Below are 20,129 nucleotides of genomic sequence, written 5' to 3'. Positions count from 1 at the left end.
AATGCATGCGTTAACCGCGGCCCCATTTCTTCCATCAGAGCCACCATAAATATTGTGTTCATACTCGTGTTCGCAATAACCGGAATTACCACTTGCGAGTTTAGAATCATGGCTTCTGCGTCTGTACCGGATACGTCAACCAGGCCTCTGGCATACCGCAGATGTAGCAAGACGTACTGCCCTCAGTGCCGCGATTTGGAGCTAATGTGGCTGGAGCGCGGCTGCATATCAGCTTCAGCTCTCACGGCCCTGGAGAGCTGCAAGTTTCCCAGAAGGATTAACCCAGCGGGGTCCCTGCTTCTGAAGGGAACCCCAACAGCATTAATCCTACCGGGCCAGAACCAGTCTGTAAGAGCTGCGCAGAGAGGCGTACGAGGACATTCATAAAGCCACGTAAACGGTTAAAGACACGCCATGTACATGTAACTGTACACGTGTACTGTACCAACACTCCTAGAACATTAAAGGCTTAATGGGTTGGACACTAGACAGTGAGAATGGAATAAAACATGCAGTAGGAATATTGGATGTATTTATATATGGATATAGTAGAACACACACTTACTTTTCTTTATGTAATTCCACATCGTATCATAGAACCTCCAAGTAGTTTTTCCTGCACATAGTGTGATAATACTTTTCTATAATGGTTTTAGCATGTATTTATTTTGTACCTACTGTACTTCTACTGGCAGAAGATTCATACGTAATAATGTAATTGAATCGTCACATCACAAAATTGAAAATAAATACATGAAGCATACATTATTTATATATTGGAGTTTAAACCAGTGAGAAAATAAGAGAGTAATGTAGAAATAGCCGTGTTAGTCCAGTTGCAGAGTAAATGAGTACATCAGTATTAGGTGATACCTTTTTTATTTGGACAAACAATTGATATTATAAGACAAGCTTTCGAGAGTTCGCCTCTCTTCCTCAGGACAGGTGATAGATACGTCAGGGAGAGAGAGAACTCTCGAAAGCTTGTCTTATAATAAAAAATTAAATTAAAAAAAAAAAAAGAAACATTATTGCTTTATCCGGTCATCCAGAATATAAAACATGTCACCTGTTGACGTACATAAAAACGAATACTAGTTTCCCTGGTAGACGAATATAAGATCGAAAATATGATATGCAATAAATGTTTTTATTCTACAGAATCTAATTCAAAATTGTACTATTTCAATGAAAAAAAAAATTAACATTTTAAATTGTTTAGCATTAGGATTCTTAAGCCTGTCACTTTAGACACTTTAAAAGTGTGTTGGCCAAATGAAGAAAAGTCTTTAAAGTAGGAAAAACAGAGGTGCAGTATGAACTAATCTTCATTTTCCCCCTATCTTCTTACAGCAGCACTAATGGAAATGTATTTTGTTTAATGACTCTGAAATCCTGTTTGTAATTAGATGTGGGAATTGGTCTGACTTTGTAACAGATGATACTTGAATAATAATATGAGAGATGCTACGCTGAGACCACTATCCTCCTAAATCTAGATCATTTTTCATTTTATTGACATGACATGTTTGCAAAGAACAAAGAGGCTGATTAAAATAAGTATGAAAATAACCTTTAATGAAAAAAAAACCCACTCAATCCAAATATTTTAGTGCTTCTTCGATTATTTTTCTAGGGAAGCCATAGTGTTTTTTTTCCCCCTGAAATTGTAATAAATAAGCTTTTTCATTGTCTTTCCTGTGATAAAATTTGAGTTCTGCTTTGCGAAAAAAGAAAACTTTAATTAGGGAAGAGGACGCATACAATTAAAATGTCTATCGTATTTCAGAAGGATTATTTAAAATAATTACTTTTGCCTGTTTAAATTGTTTTATAGTAGCGTATGAAGTAATTAAGATGTGGGCATTACAAACAATGCAGCCCGGGCTAAAGTAAGCTCGCTACTCCCTTTGGAATATGTTTTATTGTTTCTGTGTGTTTATATAATAAATCATACTGACCATTGAATATTGGGAGAGAGACGTCTGCTCACCCTACACTAGTTTCATGATCAGCAATAATTGTTTCTACTAGCTGAATATAACGACAAATAAAGAAATCCAGTAGTTCATGTATGTATATGTATATAAATTGATTTATATTGTTTTTTATATTATATTTATTTATATTCTTACAATGCATCTAAATCTCAGACACGCTATTAGAGAGGGTTGGGGTACCGCAGAATTTCACAAAATAATAAGATTTCCTAACCAAAAAAGTTTGGAAGCCACTGCTCTAAGGATATTATTTAAAGATAATAGTATCTTGCCCTCTGAGAATGTCCTTCTCTTTTTTCAAAAACATTTTAGTGTTAAAAATCTCTAGCGTCTAAGGTTATTAATGCATACTTGATATTATTGGAAATATACATCTTTTATTGTTCATTGAAGAGGAATTAAGTCTCTGTGGCTAACTGGTTAATAATATTTATAGACATCAATAAACATACAGAGTGTGAGTATTATTCCCCTGCTGCCCTAAGGTGCTAATAACGGTACATGCATCACGTGCTCAATGCTGGTTTACAATGTATCAAAATAGTAATACTGAGAACAGTGCTGGGGATCTTCTCACACTTTATTCTTTACTTTTAAATAGACTGCGTAGTCCACGAGTCGTCTGTGTTTTTAAGGATTGATTGTGATATACTGTATAGATGTAATTGGTGTACAGAGGATCATAGTGACTCAGATGAATAATTGTAGCACAACTTTCTTGACCACTTCTTTGAAAGAAATCATGTAGGTGACACGGGAGCCTTACTCTTTGTTTCAAAGGGAACTGCCCTTTGAAAAAGATCCATTAAAGATGGCCTTTTTAAAATACAGCAGCAAAGTTTCTTTTTAACTGAGACATCGGCTTAGAAACATTAGAGAAATTTACTGAAGTACCTTGTAATTCTTTGCTAAGTCCTGTGACTTCTGCGGTCCATGAGTGCAAGTCATTCATCTTCCACATTGCTTTCGGTATAAAGTCCCATATGGACAAGAAAGAAATGTAGCTGACCGGTTTCCAGTGTTCTAGAACAGGAGTGGCCAACTCAGTGCTCAAAGGCCACCAACAGGCCAGGTTTTAAGGACATCCCCAATAGCTGGCCTGTTGGTGGCCCTTGAGAACTGGAGTTGGTCACCCCAGTTCTAGAACAAGCAGAAACCAAAGGGTCTAGTAATGACTGTCAGTCTCTCAGATACTTCCAGTGTCCTACCATCACGGACCAGAGATGATTATCTCCCAAGTATGTAATTATTTGATATTTCATTTGCATTTTTAACGTTTTGAGAATAAATATTAAAAAGTGGGTAGCCTGCCCGTATTGGAGAATTTTACGCCACACTCATATTTTCAAACACGATAAAGTGACACAACTCAAACAAATGCTCAAATCAGTTTGATATTGGAGTAAAACTAGTAATGTACTGTACAAGTGGGATTAATCATTTATATGACCTGTTAGAGGCTATTTAGATGGGACTAACATGACTTGGTCAGCACTGCAATAAGATACTTTTAGAATGATGTACGTCATTGTCAGTACCAGAAGCTTCTTTGTTTTGTACCTTTGGTATTCAAGCTGAACACTTTTTGTTCAATTTGATAAGTATTTTACTATTGACTCCTGACCCACATACCAAGTAGTGATAGAATGTGCATGTCCGCCTTTGTTTTATATGAACAGGGTCAGCAAACAAGGCTGGACTGCTGCTTTTACATTTGTGGCCAAACTTTGCCTAAAACACTGATATTTGGTTGTGGCAGAATGGTTATGGATGTGCAACAAACGTAGCACAAGCTAGTACCCCCATCATCTCCAAATGTGTTACATACTCTCCTTAACCATCACATAAACGGGAGCGCCAACATCTGCAACATCTGTATATCAACCCGAGTGCATACATTGTATCCTTTTTTTGATTGTACATTGTATCCTTGTTCCAATGCTCATCATGCCATCTACAATGTGCAGACTCTAAAATGATGATAGATTCAGTGCTGTACAAACTAAAACAATAAACAAAGGCTTTCAGTCTACTTATCGATGCCAAAGAAACAGGAAAACAAAAGAACTCACAAGAGCATTGAGTCTTAAACTAAAATATCCCATTTCAGAACCTTACCCCCGAGGCGATTGTTTCTCCTGAGATACTGTGAAGCACTTGCTAGAGAATAAATCTACTATTTACTATACCAAGATGCAATCAGTCCAGTTCTCGCTGTAAGTTTTTCCAAACTGCAAGTGCTTTGCGTAGCGGGTATTTGTCATTATGTTTAATTTGCACGTACCTTACCGAAGAAAAGGCCAAGGGAGCTAGGCCGGGAACACAGCTGTACTGGCGGCTCAACTAATTGCCTCTCCATCCTCAACCTCATTTATCTTCATTTCTTCCCAATTATACCAAATTATCAATAGTCTCTGTTGCATCGGAGTCTTAATCCCCTTTATTCAGGCAGCATTAGGTAGTGGCAGATGAATTCTTGGAGGGAGTCAGGGTAAACAGCCATGAAATGCCACCTCTGGCAGATGGCATTTCTCACAAGAAATGTGACAAAACATTTGGAATTTGTTACTGGGCACTGGTATGAGGATTCAAGCTGTCAATATTTTTTCAAAACATAATCAAGGTGGCTCACATTCAGACACAGCAATTACACCAATTGAAATATGCAGATAAATGGCTGAATAAAAGTGTGTACAAGTTTAAATACGACTGTGTGATTCATCCAAGATAACGAGCATGGAAACAATCTCATTATTACTACACATATATACAATTATTCTATTGGAGCAAATGCTGAACAATCTACCTGGAGCACTACAGTAATAATAGAAATAATGATAATAGCAATCAGAAATGAATACCAATCATTTGTATACTTTATTATATATATATATATATATATATATATATAGATATAGATATATATATAGATATATATAGATATATATAGATATATATATATCTATATATATCTATATATATATATAAATAAAATGAAAAATCATTTGTAAAATAGTAGCACACGTGCAATTATGAGCACACACAAAATTTTAAAAAATAAATGTTTTTGTGACAATGAGCACAATTGTACTTGCCAATAATATTATGTAGAAAAGAAGGTGGCATTACAAGCTTTTCTGACAGATGCTTTGAAAAATGGCCAGCGCTGATCATGTTTTGCTAAATAGGTTTTCAAGGGGATCTTGGATGAAGCCAAAATCATGGATAAAAAGGCAACATCATCAGTGCTTCAGAGTGCACATTTCCTTATGTACATTGATGCTCTGAGCAGGATTTGTATGAACAGTGCAATTCAGAACTTGGCTTTCGGGCCCAAATGTGAAAATCTTCTTAGTACACCAATATATCATGAAGCGAACGTTAAAACAATAGGGAAAATGACACATGGCTGAATAGTTTTACTTATCATAACTCTTATAAACCCTTTAAGTCCAGTGTGTAACCTGAGAGCGAATGAAACCACTGATTATGTAATTTAGCAACAGCTAAAACCAAGCAACAGGTGTTAAAATGTTCAAAAATGTTCCTTCTCGCGCTTGACAACTTGTCATACTGGCTGTTTTTAATCAGGTCTAATTTTTTTTTGTTTTACTTTTCACAAAGTTTTGAACAGTGCTCAGATTTTCAGCATTTCATTACATAATTATTAAAAGATTACTTCACCTAAGTAGTGACAGACATATTTTTTAAGTATGACTGACTGATGGACAGATTGGGAATTGCTGAATTAATGGGCACATTTCAATGCTTTGGCAGGGCTAAGCAGTAATTACATCTGCTGAACCACTTGATACATTTTTGGAACTGGCCCAGTAAAGCAATCACTGAAGTTTTCCGATTTGACACTTCAACCTGCTCTAAATCATGGCTTCCTTCAACAGCAGATTCTGCAGTGTGAAGCAACGAAACTCACGTGCCTCAATTCAACTCTCAACCCACAAGTAACTCTTTATTCCAATGTGTGTGTAGCGTATTGATGTTGCTGCCATTTACTTTTGAGGCATTACTTTCCCCAAAACAAGCACATTATAATTGAATAGAACGCCCTACATCTTACTATGTATTTGGGTATTGGCCATCCCCACTTATTTCACTTACGCTGTAGTTTAGGAGGTTGTAGGCTACTGAAGAGGTCCGATAAGAAACAAGGATGAACACATAGGTCCCCTTTTGCACTTTTCTTAAAGTTGCTCTTTGGTTAATAACATCTACAATCTGGTGTTTTTGTGGGTGCCAGGTATTCCTAATGAAACCAAATCTATGTGCATGACAACTCCCCACCCGAATCCTGTATATTATGTACATTACTTTGTGTGGTGCAAACTTCATTTAATGTCCGATAAATATATCCTGTATAATACTGCACACTCCTACAGTATATACACATGTACTCAGGCATAGAGAAGTGGAAAAAGATAGGGATGTAAAGACAGGTGTACATCATACAATGAAACCCAAAGCAGCATGAAACTCCCATTGAATGGAAGATACCAGTATTAATAATGGTCATGTTCGATGGGCTCTATCACACTTTAATGAATAGCTCATATAACAGGGCTCATCAAATGGCAGCTAAACGTGGCGCGGGAAGATCCTTCACGTGGCCCTTAGCAACAAGTATAAAATGAGCAGAGAGTCTTAGGCAGCTAAGTGCAGTTTGCCACACAGGAACTCGCTTGCACTTTAAGGCAATGTAAATACAGTATAAGATAGAGGTGTTATGAATGCTTGCACAATGTTGAAATTATAGTCTTTTGAAGTCTTTAAAGAGGCAATCCAAGCCGGCGGTTTTTATTTCTTACCATAGTATTGAAGCAGGAAGTCTCCAGAGCTGAACCCCATTCATTTTAGCCTTGGGTACCCCCTGTTTCAAGAAATACTAACCTCTGTAGTAGGTGCCGGTAACCGCTCAGCCACCAGGGATGACGTAACGGCCGCTTTTCAACGCTCCCCCGCGCCCTACGGGCCAAAAGGAAGCGGTGACGTCATCGGGGCGGCTTCCTATTGGCCCAGGCGATGAGAGCTTTGAAAAGCACAGAGATACTGATGCCCCCTTCGGAGGGAAGTATCTCTGGAAGCAGGGGGTCCCTGGAGCTGAAATTAACGGGGCTCAGCTCCGGAGACTCCCTGCTTCAATCCTATGGTAAAAAAAATCAAAGTAAGCTGAAATTACATTGCAATAAGAGTGTGGCCCTTCTACTCCTAAATGTTTTTTGACCTGCCCCTTTGGAGCCCTAGTTAAAGAGCCCGGCCCTATAGACTCCAACAGGTTACAGCATCGTTGCTGTCAGAAGTGTCTTTACTGCACGGCTTTGACACTACTACAGTTGTGGAGGGAAATAGACTGTACATTTGTCATGTTACATGTGATTTATTGCCCCGCAGATCATCTTCCCAAACTCAGTAACACTGATACACCTTATTTTACCACGGTACCATAAAGTGGGGCAGTGGGAATCCTTACAGAACACCCCATAGCATGTTCATACAGCATCAAAATGTTTGTGCTGGCCTTGAGTCTGGGTTTTAGTTTTACATCTGCTCAGTTGAACATGTCAGCCTAATTCCTGCCTCCATGTGTGAATGTGGTACATAATGCTCCCATTAAGTCTGCAGTGAATGCCGGATTTTAATTGCAAAATATGTATTTCAATGAGTGTGACCTGTTGCTTTTTCTATGCATCTTTCTAGCAATAAAGCTCTTCTAAATATTCCTTGCTCCTGTCCAGATCATAAATCTTTTCTGTCATGTGACATATGGATAATAAATAGTGTTTGATAGAATAATAAAAATAACAAAAACAAGGTAAGCAAATGTCACCCTCATGTCATGTATTTATCTGGATTTACACACTAAACTCACAATTATTAGAAGGATCTTTATAGAAACTGACAATTATTAAAATGATCCATATAGAAATTTGCAATTACAAGGAGGAAAATAAATACATTCATTAGTTTTTCTTTTTGTTTTTTTGTACAATGTCGCCTTTCAAACTGCTGTACCAGACCCTCCAACATTATCCACATTCAAATCGGTACCACTATACGTCCTCTACTTCTTCTGGATGGAGGTACCTCCAAGCAATTCCTATGGAAGACACCTATCTTGTGCAGCATACCACATACAATATATCTCTGTTTAATAAGAATAGCTGGTCTTACAGAGCCCACAAACACGTAATGTATCTGCTTAATTGGAGGGTCTGTTTCATTTCTGCAGGTCAAAAATGTCGGCATTGCCTTCCAAGCAAAAAATGTCAGCTACTGTACAGCTCTAACTGGAGCCAGCCACGTACTGAGCCACGTAGTGAGAATCAGCAGCTAGTGAAACATTGGTGCACTGTCATATATAGGTTTATTAAGAATAGATGAATATTCATTCTGCAAATGTGCTTCTTTTAGACAATTCATCAGTGGTTAAGGTACGCCTATTGATTTACTAATGGTTTTTGTATGCAAGATTTCAGTCCCAACATCAGTTTCATTCCTTAGTCATCTGGAAGTGGTCAAGGGTGATCCATCGTGCATTTAAAAACATTCATTAGCTAAAAAAAAAAGGTATCATGTTTACCTAATCATTTTTAACTTGGTTTTCTCTTACGACAGTAAATAAAAATAACCAGATGTAGCTGTTAACCCTTTTAGTGTTGCAATGCAGATCAGTCCGGTTTAGTGCATGATATACTGTATTGTGATTTATACTGCTATTATGTAACCGATATTAAGAGTTATATCTGTAGGTTCTCTTGTATACAATATTTTACAAGTCTCTTAAAGCAGCAGTTCAAGCAATATCCTACATGCGTTTAAAAAAAAAAAAATTCAGTTCTTTACTATGAGAAAATACTTGTAGCATTTAAAACAAATGTTTTTAAAGACATTTTTTATGTTTCTAATGTAGGAAGTATTTCCAAAGTTATAGCCCCTTCCCCTTCTGATAGGATCTGGCTTTTGAGCCCCGTCCTCTCTCTAGCAGTGCAGCAATTGTATCTAGAAATTGCCCAGTCAATCATATTCCAGGACTACATTGTCCACAATGCTGTGCAAGAACTGAATTAAATAACCCCGAGCAAGCGATCGATCTGCAGCTTAGCAGACACCTATCAGTGTGCAGATTGTATTGATGCACATATTGAACGGGGAAAAATATAGCAGCTTGAACTGCAGCTTTAATAGAAAGAAAATGTACAGAACGTTCATGCTTTCACTTGTGTGGGATGATCTATGCTTGCTTTATTCTGTTGTGTCAATAACAGCTTCTGTTCTAGATATTAAATAAAAACAAGTTATCCTCTGGGATACTGTGTGGACCAGAAAAGCATAATGTTCTTACATATAGCCAAAGAAAGATAACAATGGTAGTGAAATGGATTAGATACAGTGTAACAATTAAATGTACTTGCTTACAGGATCCAACCATTAGCTGAAAATATTCAACTTTAATTTCATTATGTTTTTTTTTTAATCTTTTAATAGATATTTCAGTTAAACTAAAAACAGTGAATTATATGCACAGTGCTAGGGCAAATGTCCCCAGCTCCGCATACAGAAGATGCTATGCCTTATCTTTAAGTATCACATTTTATATATTTTTTTAAACGGAACCAAACTGTGACCAAAATCTGTATTTTTGACATCTGGTTTGATTACATTAGTTTTCAATATCACTTTACACATAGGTAATATATTCCCATGCAAACATTTGTAATATTACATGCAGTGTATGGTGACCGCAGAAAGCATGACTGCTTTCTTTAATGTTTATCTTACAGGCGGAAGTGAATCATCCTGGGACAAGGAGAAGCTTCAGTCACCTATAACCAGTGGATCACAACATGGTATTGGGCATGTCACTCTGTCAGGCCAGTCCAGCCTTGGAAGTGCACATCCACTAAGTCCTCTCCAGCAAAATCACCTGCTAGCCAATAGTATGTATACGGAGAAGCTTTAGGGAAGTCCGTTCTTGACTATTTGATGTCGTAAACTTAACCAAGAGGATACGCAATCCAGTTTTCCTCTTTGTTTAATCTACAAGGCGTATTCAGTAAGCTTCTATAGCACCGATAGGACTTTCCATATGTTAGCACCAGATCGGCGCTATCGCAGTTGACTAATTAAGCCCCTATGGATGTAGCCAGGCTCAGTGCTACTCAGGGCCTGGGGAATCCACGGTTTGGATCCCACAGCAGCAGATTTTTTTTGTACTGGGTCTTTTTAGGCAGCATAGACCCCACACAGGCAGCCACGGCAGTTACTGTACCTGGAGCTGTGGCGTTTTGCTTTTCTTCCCGCAGCTCCGGGGACAGGAAGTCTGGCTACATCGTATTTTACTGTACCCGGATCCTCTGCGTTTTGCTTTTCTCCCCGCGGCCCCGGGGACAGGAAGTCTGGCTACATCCGTATTTTACTGTACCCGGATCCGCTGCGTTTTGCTTTTCTCCCCGCGGCCCCGGGGACAGGAAGTCTGGCTACATCCGTATTTTACTGTACCCGGATCCGCGGTGTTTTGCTTTTCTCCCCGCGGCCCCGGGGACAGGAAGTCTGGCTACATCCGTATTTTACTGTACCCGGATCCGCTGCGTTTTGCTTTTCTCCCCGCGGCCCCGGGGACAGGAAGTCTGGCTACATCCGTATTTTACTGTACCCGGATCCGCTGCGTTTTGCTTTTCTCCCCGCGGCCCCGGGGACAGGAAGTCTGGCTACATCCGTATTTTACTGTACCCGGATCCGCTGCGTTTTGCTTTTCTCCCCGCGGCCCCGGGGACAGGAAGTCTGGCTACATCCGTATTTTACTGTACCCGGATCCGCGGTGTTTTGCTTTTCTCCCCGCGGCCCCGGGGACAGGAAGTCTGGCTACATCCGTATTTTACTGTACCCGGATCCGCGGTGTTTTGCTTTTCTCCCCGCGGCCCCGGGGACAGGAAGTCTGGCTACATCCGTATTTTACTGTACCCGGATCCGCTGCGTTTTGCTTTTCTCCCCGCGGCCCCGGGGACAGGAAGTCTGGCTACATCCGTATTTTACTGTACCCGGATCCGCTGCGTTTTGCTTTTCTCCCCGCGGCCCCGGGGACAGGAAGTCTGGCTACATCCGTATTTTACTGTACCCGGAGCCGCTGCGTTTTGCTTTTCTCCCCGCGGCCCCGGGGACAGGAAGTCTGGCTACATCCGTATTTTACTGTACCCGGATCCGCTGCGTTTTGCTTTTCTCCCCGCGGCCCCGGGGACAGGAAGTCTGGCTACATCTGCATGTGCTTTTTATGGTTTATCCCGACAACTTCAAAGCCTTTGGTGTTTGTAACAAAATAAGTGTTTAAAGAAAAGAAGTTCTGGATCCTAATGGACATATTTACTAAGTGGGACTTTGCATTAAGACACCTTACAGACTATTTACTGGTGTCTTAAGGGATAGCTCCAATTATGAAATAGAAGTCATTCACATGGGCCCATATTTACTAAGTGAATCTGAACACATTGGATAGAAAAGCTGGTGCGTAAAAATGTAACTGACTAACTCCAGTTCAATTATACTCATCTTGTCCAGGAGCTACCGTGTGTTATAAAGTTCAGTAGTGTGTTGCTCCCTGTTTGGTCTGCAGAGATGTCACCTGAGAACTTACCCTGTTAGAATTATTGAACACGATGCTAAATTTTGAAATTGCATGTTTCAAATATTGACCAAAATGAAGAACAACTCTCAGACCACAAATATGATTTTGTATATTTTTTTTGGGCAGAGGTAAATTTTTGGACGTAACATTAAGGTATTGTTGTGTCTTGTTCTCATAAATGATATTAAGGTTATGTTATACTTCTGTCGATGAGAGATTACATCACTTTATTGTCTTAGCACATGAAGATATTTGATGCACTGTTTAGAACAGTGATGGGGTCTGAATTATTGGAGTCACTTAACAGAGAGAGAGAGAGACAACCATTTCCTGGTTTCAGATTAGGTCCCTTAGACCCATAATGTTACCTTAAAGTCATTTTTATAGTGAATTACATTTTAATAGTATGAAGTAATGAAGTAAAGGCTCCAGGTCTCATATTTGTTTAATGGTTTCCTTAAAGCAAAAATAAAACAATTATCGAACCTATGAGTTAGAAAACAACACAGAAAAAGACAATATCTTAAGACAATGGAAAGGCCTAGAAACAATTGATCTGTAATAGTTTTAAAATCAAGTTTAGTATCCTAGTACTGTACTACTTTGTATAATTCATTGTAAAATTATAGTAGAAAATCACAAAGAGAACTTCCTGATTAATTTATTCATTTATGTAGTAGACATAAAATCAAAGAAATGTTCCACACAAATAATTTTAGCCTAGAACTAGATGATGTAGAGTATACTTTAAGGTGGTATATTCCAGATATAATGTAAATATATCCCTGCACAAGGCAATTAGAGTATATAAAGAGTTAGAACTGGTGTGATATATACTGTACAAATGATCATTTTTTTCTCAGAAGTATATGACCACCCAATTTTGGCAACATAGTTGGTCAACATATTTTTGAACACTACAATGTAGTAATATATCTATATCTGATATGATGTAGTGATAGATTAACCCCTTTTGCTGATATACAATGCTTTGCAGGGCTCTCTGACAAAAACACCCTAAGAATTTGATGATCTGTTGCCCAAGAATATGGAACAATTTTGACCAAGATATTCAGAATATGAACTTTGTTCCTCTGTTCTAATGTTTGCTGACTGGTACGGGAGAATTTTGGAAGCAGCAACTATAAAATGCGGCTGTGGAAAGAAATAGATATGGAGATACATGGGGGTGGTGAGACAGGTTGAAGAAAAAGGAGGCCCTATTGGTTTATAAAAACCTATAACAAATCCTATCATACTGCGGAATATGTTGACACCTTACCCATCATTTATAATATCCATGATAGTAATAATATGAACGGCCAGGGGTCAGGAACAATATTCTCCTTATTGAAGAAGTATAGCGTGGTCGGAAACCCAACATCAGGAAAATTTAGTTGGAAAAAAACCCTACAGTATTGGAGCTGAAATAAATAGTTTTACATTCTGTGACTTAGTTAAAGGAGTAGAATATTCTATTAAATAACCTTCTGATGAAGCTTATTAATAAGCAACAGAGATATTTTATAAAGCACACTTACTTATTACCATTGGATTTTTTGAAAGTTTTTATTTTTTTATTTTAGATTTGTCTAATTAAATGACATTGATTTGTATTTTGCATGGCTACATGATACACGCCAGACTGCTTACTCTTATGGTACAGTACAGATAACCCTGAATGTTCTTGCCCCAACGGGATAACCAGAAGTGCATTATTTATTACATGCACATGTAAGGTATATCAGTCATTAATTTATAATCTATGGTTTTGTATTGAAAATAAATAAATAAAAGTGCTCTAAATAATAACGCTTTAGTTGTTCAAAAATATATCCTTCAACCATTTTTAAATTTGAATTCAGAGTGTCCTGTAAAACATTGAAATGTTCAAACAAGCGTAACTTGGTTTACTCCCATTTTATACAGCAACTGAGTCTATATTCCACTATTCTTTTAGCCAAATAAATTATATTACCCAAGCATTTGCTCAATAATCTATATGCAAAGGGTACCCCTTTTTAATAGTGTTAATTAATAATAATAATAATAATACCGAATTCAGTATACATAGAGTAGTACATACTTTTCTCCCAAATAGTTTCACAACAATGTACTACAATACCCCAACATAATGGTAAACCTGCCTTTCAATTTGAGATGACATAATATACACTTACAGATATAATGAGCCATCGCTTTTACCCAAATATACAAGGCGTACAGGTCCATATGTAATAACTGCCGGCCGCTGGAAGACTCTTGCCGGTGATATCTGACACCGTGCACCTTATTCTAGTATCTGAGCTGTGAGTTGTCTTTCAGCAATGGAAGGAGCTTCATGGAATAGCTTGGATTAGTAAATATGGGCCGTCGTGTTTTACATGCGAGTGTCGGCAAGATGTGCTATTTCTGAATGGCCGTCTGCACCTTCTCCACCTTCATTGAGCGGAGTTATTGAATTTGTGGCTTTGTACAGAGCCGGCAAATTCATCACGCGCTCAAGGCGTTCTATAAACATTTTTTTAATTTGTCACCCAAATTCAATACCACGGTGTGGAGAATATGGAACCAGAGCTGTGGAAAGAGCCGGCCTGTTCTCTGAAAGCTTGTGGCTTTAATGACACAGCTTTTCATGGCTTGTTACTGGCCACTTAGATGTAGCTTTCTGTGACTTCTTTAATTTAACCTCTGGTTGCCCGACCTTGCAGTCCCCTACACTGTAAGAAATGTGTTATTACTCATTCTTTATTTTTAATTCCTTCATGTTTTTGATGCATCTTTTCTTGTTAGGTGCACCGTTTGTAACCCCAAAAAAGAAGCTTTGTCAGTTGTACTTAAATGTTTCTCTAAAACCACATATCCCCCATTCAGCCCTTAGGGCCTAAAACACATTGCAGATTTTCTCAGTTTCCCTTACAAGGAAAATCTGAATGTAGCACATATTTTCATTCTTTCACTGGATTTAGTCCCACCACCTCTGTCGGAAAGGTGTTTCTTGCATCTACTACTCTTCAAATACAGTACATGATTGACTCTTACATTCCCCATGGGTATTCAGTACCACACTCCAGGTTCAACATTGGACTCCCCTTGATTACATAATCATATTAGCATTAAAAATCGTTAGGTAATAATAAGTTATTATATAAGTAATATTGGGCCAAAAATGCAGTAAGACCACACTGACAAACTACTCTGTCCCTGTTAATCAGGGGTGTTCGGTTTGCAAGCTTCCCAGTTGCTCTGCATAGCTTAACATCCAGCTCTAGATCCTACGTATCGTTTCTTCATACATTTTATTTTTTTTCATTTGGGTACTCTCTTAGGTGAAATAATATGTTTCAAAACATTGAAAAAACATTGAATTTTTTCTGTAGTTCTCCCTGAGAATCTTTCCACTAATGGACATTTTCAAAATCTTCCACATATTCCAAATCTCCCTGAAAGGACCCGTTACGTGTTGGCCAGTAGGATCGCAGGCGTATATGTCCCCATTGGAACGCTACATATTGCATAGTTTGGGTCAGTACTCCCACTTATCAAAATATATGGTGGGTTATGGTTGGTAGATATACAAATATCTAATTATTCAATATTTAGCTAAAAAAAAACATTGTATTTAAAAAATGTTGCATGGGTGTTGCTGTTAAAATGACACCTTGGCAATTAAAGGGGCATTATGTATACTTCTGTTTTATCTGACCATGAGACACAATTGAAATAAATATTGCCATGATGCAACTATTAGGAAAGAGTGAAAAGGCATCTTAAGTGAGTTCATGCATAATAATAATTATTACCGTTTATCTGTAAAGCGCCAACATATTCCGCAGCGGGGTACAATGGGGTGTCACCAATTAGATAAACAGAATGACATACAAGTAAGGACAGACACGCGCAAACAGATACAGAAGGTGCTGATGAGGGCGCTGATCCTGGGAGTTGGCAATCTAGAGGGAATAAGGAGCACACAAAATATAGTGGCTGCTCATTGTGTGTGTAATAATAATAGCTTATATTCTCTTTTATATTAATTTCCCACAAATAGTAAACTATTGGGAAAGCGGACATATTTCACACCCTCAATTGATGAGCATTGAGGGGGGAAAAAGTCACAATCAGGATAGGAACAAAGTCAGTATAGTATACGTGTTCATGTATTGCAGGAGTGGCCAACGCCAGTCCTCAACGGCCACCAACAGCTCAGGTTTTCAGGATATACCTGCTTCAGCACAGGTGGCCCAATCAGTCCCAGCTTTAGCACAGGTCTTTGAGCCACTGATTGACCCATCTGTGCTGAAGCAGGGATATCTGGAAAACCTGACCTGTTTGTTGCCCTTGAGGACTGCATTTGACCACTCTTGATGTATTGGGAAATGTTGCTTGCATTTGCCCCCTCATGTGTCAATCAGCAGTGCTGTGTGGTACCTTGTCTTAATGCCACTCACATCTTTTTTTAGGATTAGATTTACCATTCATGATGATGCCCCACCCGCTTCTCCCAGTCAGCCTACCTCCTGCATCTGTTGCCATGGCGATGAGTCAGATGAACCACCTGAATACCATAGCGAACATGGCTGCAGCTGCCCAGATGCACAGCCCTCTGTCCAGAATGGGAGCCTCTGTTATAAAGGTAAGGACAGAAATGCACAGGTATTACAATGCAATGCTGTTCTACTCCGCAGAAACCCTCATTAACATGGGGACGTCATAACACAAGCAGCGTTCTCTGCAATGGATTGCTTTAGTGCTGTGCAGAAATGAACTGCAACAGAACATTTGTTAACATCATGTGATGTAATGTTGCGTGTGTTAAACTGAATTAGTGGTCACGCTTTTCATTAAGTGGTACTAATTATACTGCAAATACCAAGCATGTAAGTAACGACACTGTCATTTCCTAAAGCAACGTGAGGAATGTGATGGCTACTGTGTTACCATGTGTTAGGTTTGCAAAGATGCTTATATCCCAGGGAATACAATATACCATGAGCATTAAATGGGCCGGAGCTCTGATCAGCCAGCACGTAACGCTGATTTGTTTTGGTTTAAATAAGAACTGCTACATTGAATACTGTTTATATCTATAGTAACTAACTGGCATTTTACAGCACGGATAACAAGATCTTCTTTTAATTCCGGAATGATTTGACAAATCAGATGGGGTTTCATATAATGCATGGGTGGCCAACTCCAGTCCTCAAGAGCAAACAACAGGTCAGGTTTTCAGGATATCCCTGCTTCAGCACAGGTGGCTCAAGGCTGAGCCACTGATTGAGCCACCTGTGCTGAAGCAGGGATATCCTGAAAATCTGACCTGTTGGTGGCCCTTAAAGATTGGAGTTAGCCATCCCTGTTTTAACCCTTACATTACTGAAAAGCTCAGACAGAATATCGCTGGCTGCCCTATCACTGAAGGATTTAAAGCAAAAGGGGTAATTTCATGGTAACTCACGTCGGTTTCTCAAGCCTGTTCCAGCCTCTGAAACACAAACTGGGTTTCAAATGAAGGGCAACTAAAATCACAGAGCCCCCTTATCCAGCATGCAGTAATAACTCTTCTCAGTACCAAAGGATACTTGTGCTAACTTCCCGTCCTGGACTAGCCGCTTCAGACGCAACAACTACTGTCGTTGGGTGTTTACTGAATGCTGCGAATAGTAACAGAGTTATTACTAGACTGAATTTCTGCAGTCCGTGAAGAAATCATTAGGGAGTTTATTTATAAGGGATAATGTTTGGTACAGCATGTGTGGCATGCTATACTCCCAGGCTTATTTTCAAATTGCCGATTGACCCTTCAACATTTAAGATTATTGCATTTAAAAAATAATAAATACGGCTTTGCAAAATGATGTTTATTATTTAATGGTCTTGAATAACTTAAGTTGCTATCAATTGTATTTTAATAAAGTTACAATACGAGCTTCTTTTTTTTTTGGACATGTCAAAATATTTTCATGACCTACTAAAACATTTTGGTGAATATATCAGGCCAAACTGCTCACTGCCGCTCTGAAGGTGGGGACGACATTTCATGTTTCAAAGACAATTGCTTTTTCTTCAGAAACCAGGGAATATTGGAAGGCCAAACACATATTAGCCTTTAGTTCTGGCTGAGATCCCTTTAGTGTTGGCGCATCCATTAGCATTTGTAGCCAATAACTAATACAGCTATAACATGAATGGGATATAGTAATATGATCATTAGGCCTCAGAGAGTCCTTTCATGTTCTTGCTCGAACAATTGATACAGAAAACAGAGGTTACAGCATTAGATATAAATTGTGTGTTGCTTCTTTTGAATCCATATGGTAACATTGTAAATACTAGTTCAATGTACAGTAGATACAGTCAAGGGCAGTTTGATGCAAAATAAATACAGGAGAAATAATTATTAGGGCATTTTCTGCTGGCTGGGTGGCCACGTTAAATGAAGCTGACTTGTAATTTAAGTACGTACTGTATTGTCAATTCACCAAAACTATTTCCCTATACATAGGATTGAACAGATCTCTTAGAAAATGCTTCCTTAAGGTTTAACCAGACATTAAAATGTGATAATTACCCAGAAGTTCTGGCTACATTGGAAGCACAGTTTGCCTAGAGATAGTGGGGAAAGATAAGGGTGCAAATGCCCCACAAGTGGTATTTTTATTTACTGTTCCTTAATGTTGAACTTGATGTCTTCCCTGGAAATTAATATGTATGTAGCAGTGTAAAGTGATGCAGATGTAGCCTGCAACATTCTCCCAATTCCCTAAAGCATCTTCTCCATGCAAAACAAAGAACTGGAGCTCGCCAACGTTGAACGTATTGAACCTTCTGGTTTTCTGTAAACACCAGTAAGGGGAAGATTGATGTGGGGAGGTATTTTCTATTGAACATATTAATATCAAAGGACTTTAATTTTGCGGTGGACTCAGGGCTACCGTCAGGGGGAGAGCTAGGACAACCGTCTCCAGCCTTGCAGCATAGGGAAGCCAGCCAGCATATCCCAAAAGTTAAGTCCAACTACCCCTTTGCCTGCCCAGTCTATTCTGAAAGAATCAGATCTCCCACCCACGCTCAAAAGACCATTCCGCCACCTTTCCCCATCCCCTTAATCACTTCAGTGGGGCTAACGAGTCTAAGTGTACAACAACTTTTTGATGAGTGTCCTGACTTCAAGGTTGGTCTACAGCATGTGAGCTATGAACACCATTAAACTTCGAGACTAATCATTGTATGGGATTGACTTGGGGGTGTAGTCATAAACTACATGAGACAGCAATATTTAGTAAATAGAATAGGAGGCTGCTTAAATAATGATACTTTATTTAAAATAAAACATAATTTTGTAGGGTTAAAACAATTTTTTTTTATGATGCCCAGTGTTACACTCCGACCAATTGGTGTTTCTGAAAATTGTGACTTGTTGGGACTGGCCACCTGGAGGCTGGGAACATCAGATATTGGGACTTGTAGTGACTGGCCACCTGGAGGCTGGGAACATCGGATATTGTGACGTAGTGACTGGTCACCTGGAGGCTGGGAACATCGGATATTGTGACTTGTAGGGACTGGCCACCTTGAGGCTGGGAAAATCGGATATTGTGACTTGTAGGGACTGGCCACCTTGAGTCTGGGAATATCAGATTTTGCTGAAGGTAGAGTTCCACTATTCTGGTTATGAAGCGTAAAAACGGTTGTAAAATATTTTTAATAGCTTTAACATTAAAAACCACAATCCTAATGGAGAAAAGCCCAATAATGATTATCACAGGGAATAACATACATTCTTACATATTTTTAGCGGCTCATACATAATCAATAATAATAATCAGTGGTTGACGAATCACCAAAAAATCTACTCGCCACCTAGTACCAAACGTGTGCTGCTTGGGCCAATATTTACTCGCCCGGGGGTTAAATCCACTTGCCCGGGGCGAGCAAATGTATAGGTTTGTCGAACACTGATAATAATAATAAAATAGTCTGTCTGTCAGCGCCATAGCTTCAGACAGTGAAACCTAGACACTTGAAACTTTGCAAGTATACTTGCACTTATACTATTTGTATTTAAACGCATTAATTCTATGGAGTTATTAACATTTCTCTTACATCAATTGGCTGACTTGTTTGTATCTGGGACGTGACATCATAATGCACATAGCCTGGTGGCAGATAAGAAGAGTCAGATAGCTATAAAGTTTAGACAGAAAATAGACAAAGAAAGAGAGGAAGTCAGTTGACTCGTGAGGAGGAAGGAAGGAAGGATGCTGGAAAAGGAGAGAGGTGAAAATAATTGGGGACATCATAAGGTATTAAAGGAAAATGATGGGAGGAAGGGTGAGAGGTGAGGGAGGAGAGAAAGGAGAGTAGGGGTAAGAGGAGGTGATGAGGCAGAAAGAATTGGGGACATTATAAAGTATTAAACGAAAGTGATGGAAGAGCGAGATAGGATGGGGAGAGAGTAGGGGGGGAGGAGATGAAAAGAGTGGAGAGAGGCA

The 20,129-nt window shown here is 38.9% G+C and overlaps 1 protein-coding gene across 10 annotated transcripts in view; it reads left to right on the top strand.

The window, feature by feature from the left end:
* The window catches only part of DACH2 (dachshund family transcription factor 2), a 395,863-nt gene that overhangs the window by 266,652 nt on the left and 109,082 nt on the right, over window positions 1-20,129 (top strand). For 6 of the 10 annotated variants that reach the window (XM_075572849.1, XM_075572848.1, XM_075572845.1 and 3 more), the window contains 3 exons: window positions 9,797-9,952; window positions 15,085-15,159; window positions 16,098-16,270. In XM_075572849.1, the coding sequence (XP_075428964.1) occupies window positions 9,797-9,952; window positions 15,085-15,159; window positions 16,098-16,270 (404 nt within the window). The remainder of the gene's footprint in view (window positions 1-9,796; window positions 9,953-15,084; window positions 15,160-16,097; window positions 16,271-20,129) is intronic. The other 4 variants (XM_075572850.1, XM_075572846.1, XM_075572852.1 and 1 more) reach the window with 2 other exon arrangements.

This window comes from Ascaphus truei, chromosome 16 (genome assembly GCF_040206685.1).
Source record: "Ascaphus truei isolate aAscTru1 chromosome 16, aAscTru1.hap1, whole genome shotgun sequence".
NCBI lineage: Eukaryota > Metazoa > Chordata > Amphibia > Anura > Ascaphidae > Ascaphus > Ascaphus truei.
Note: the sequence above shows the minus strand (reverse complement) of the source record. Positions and strands in the feature narration are given on the sequence as shown.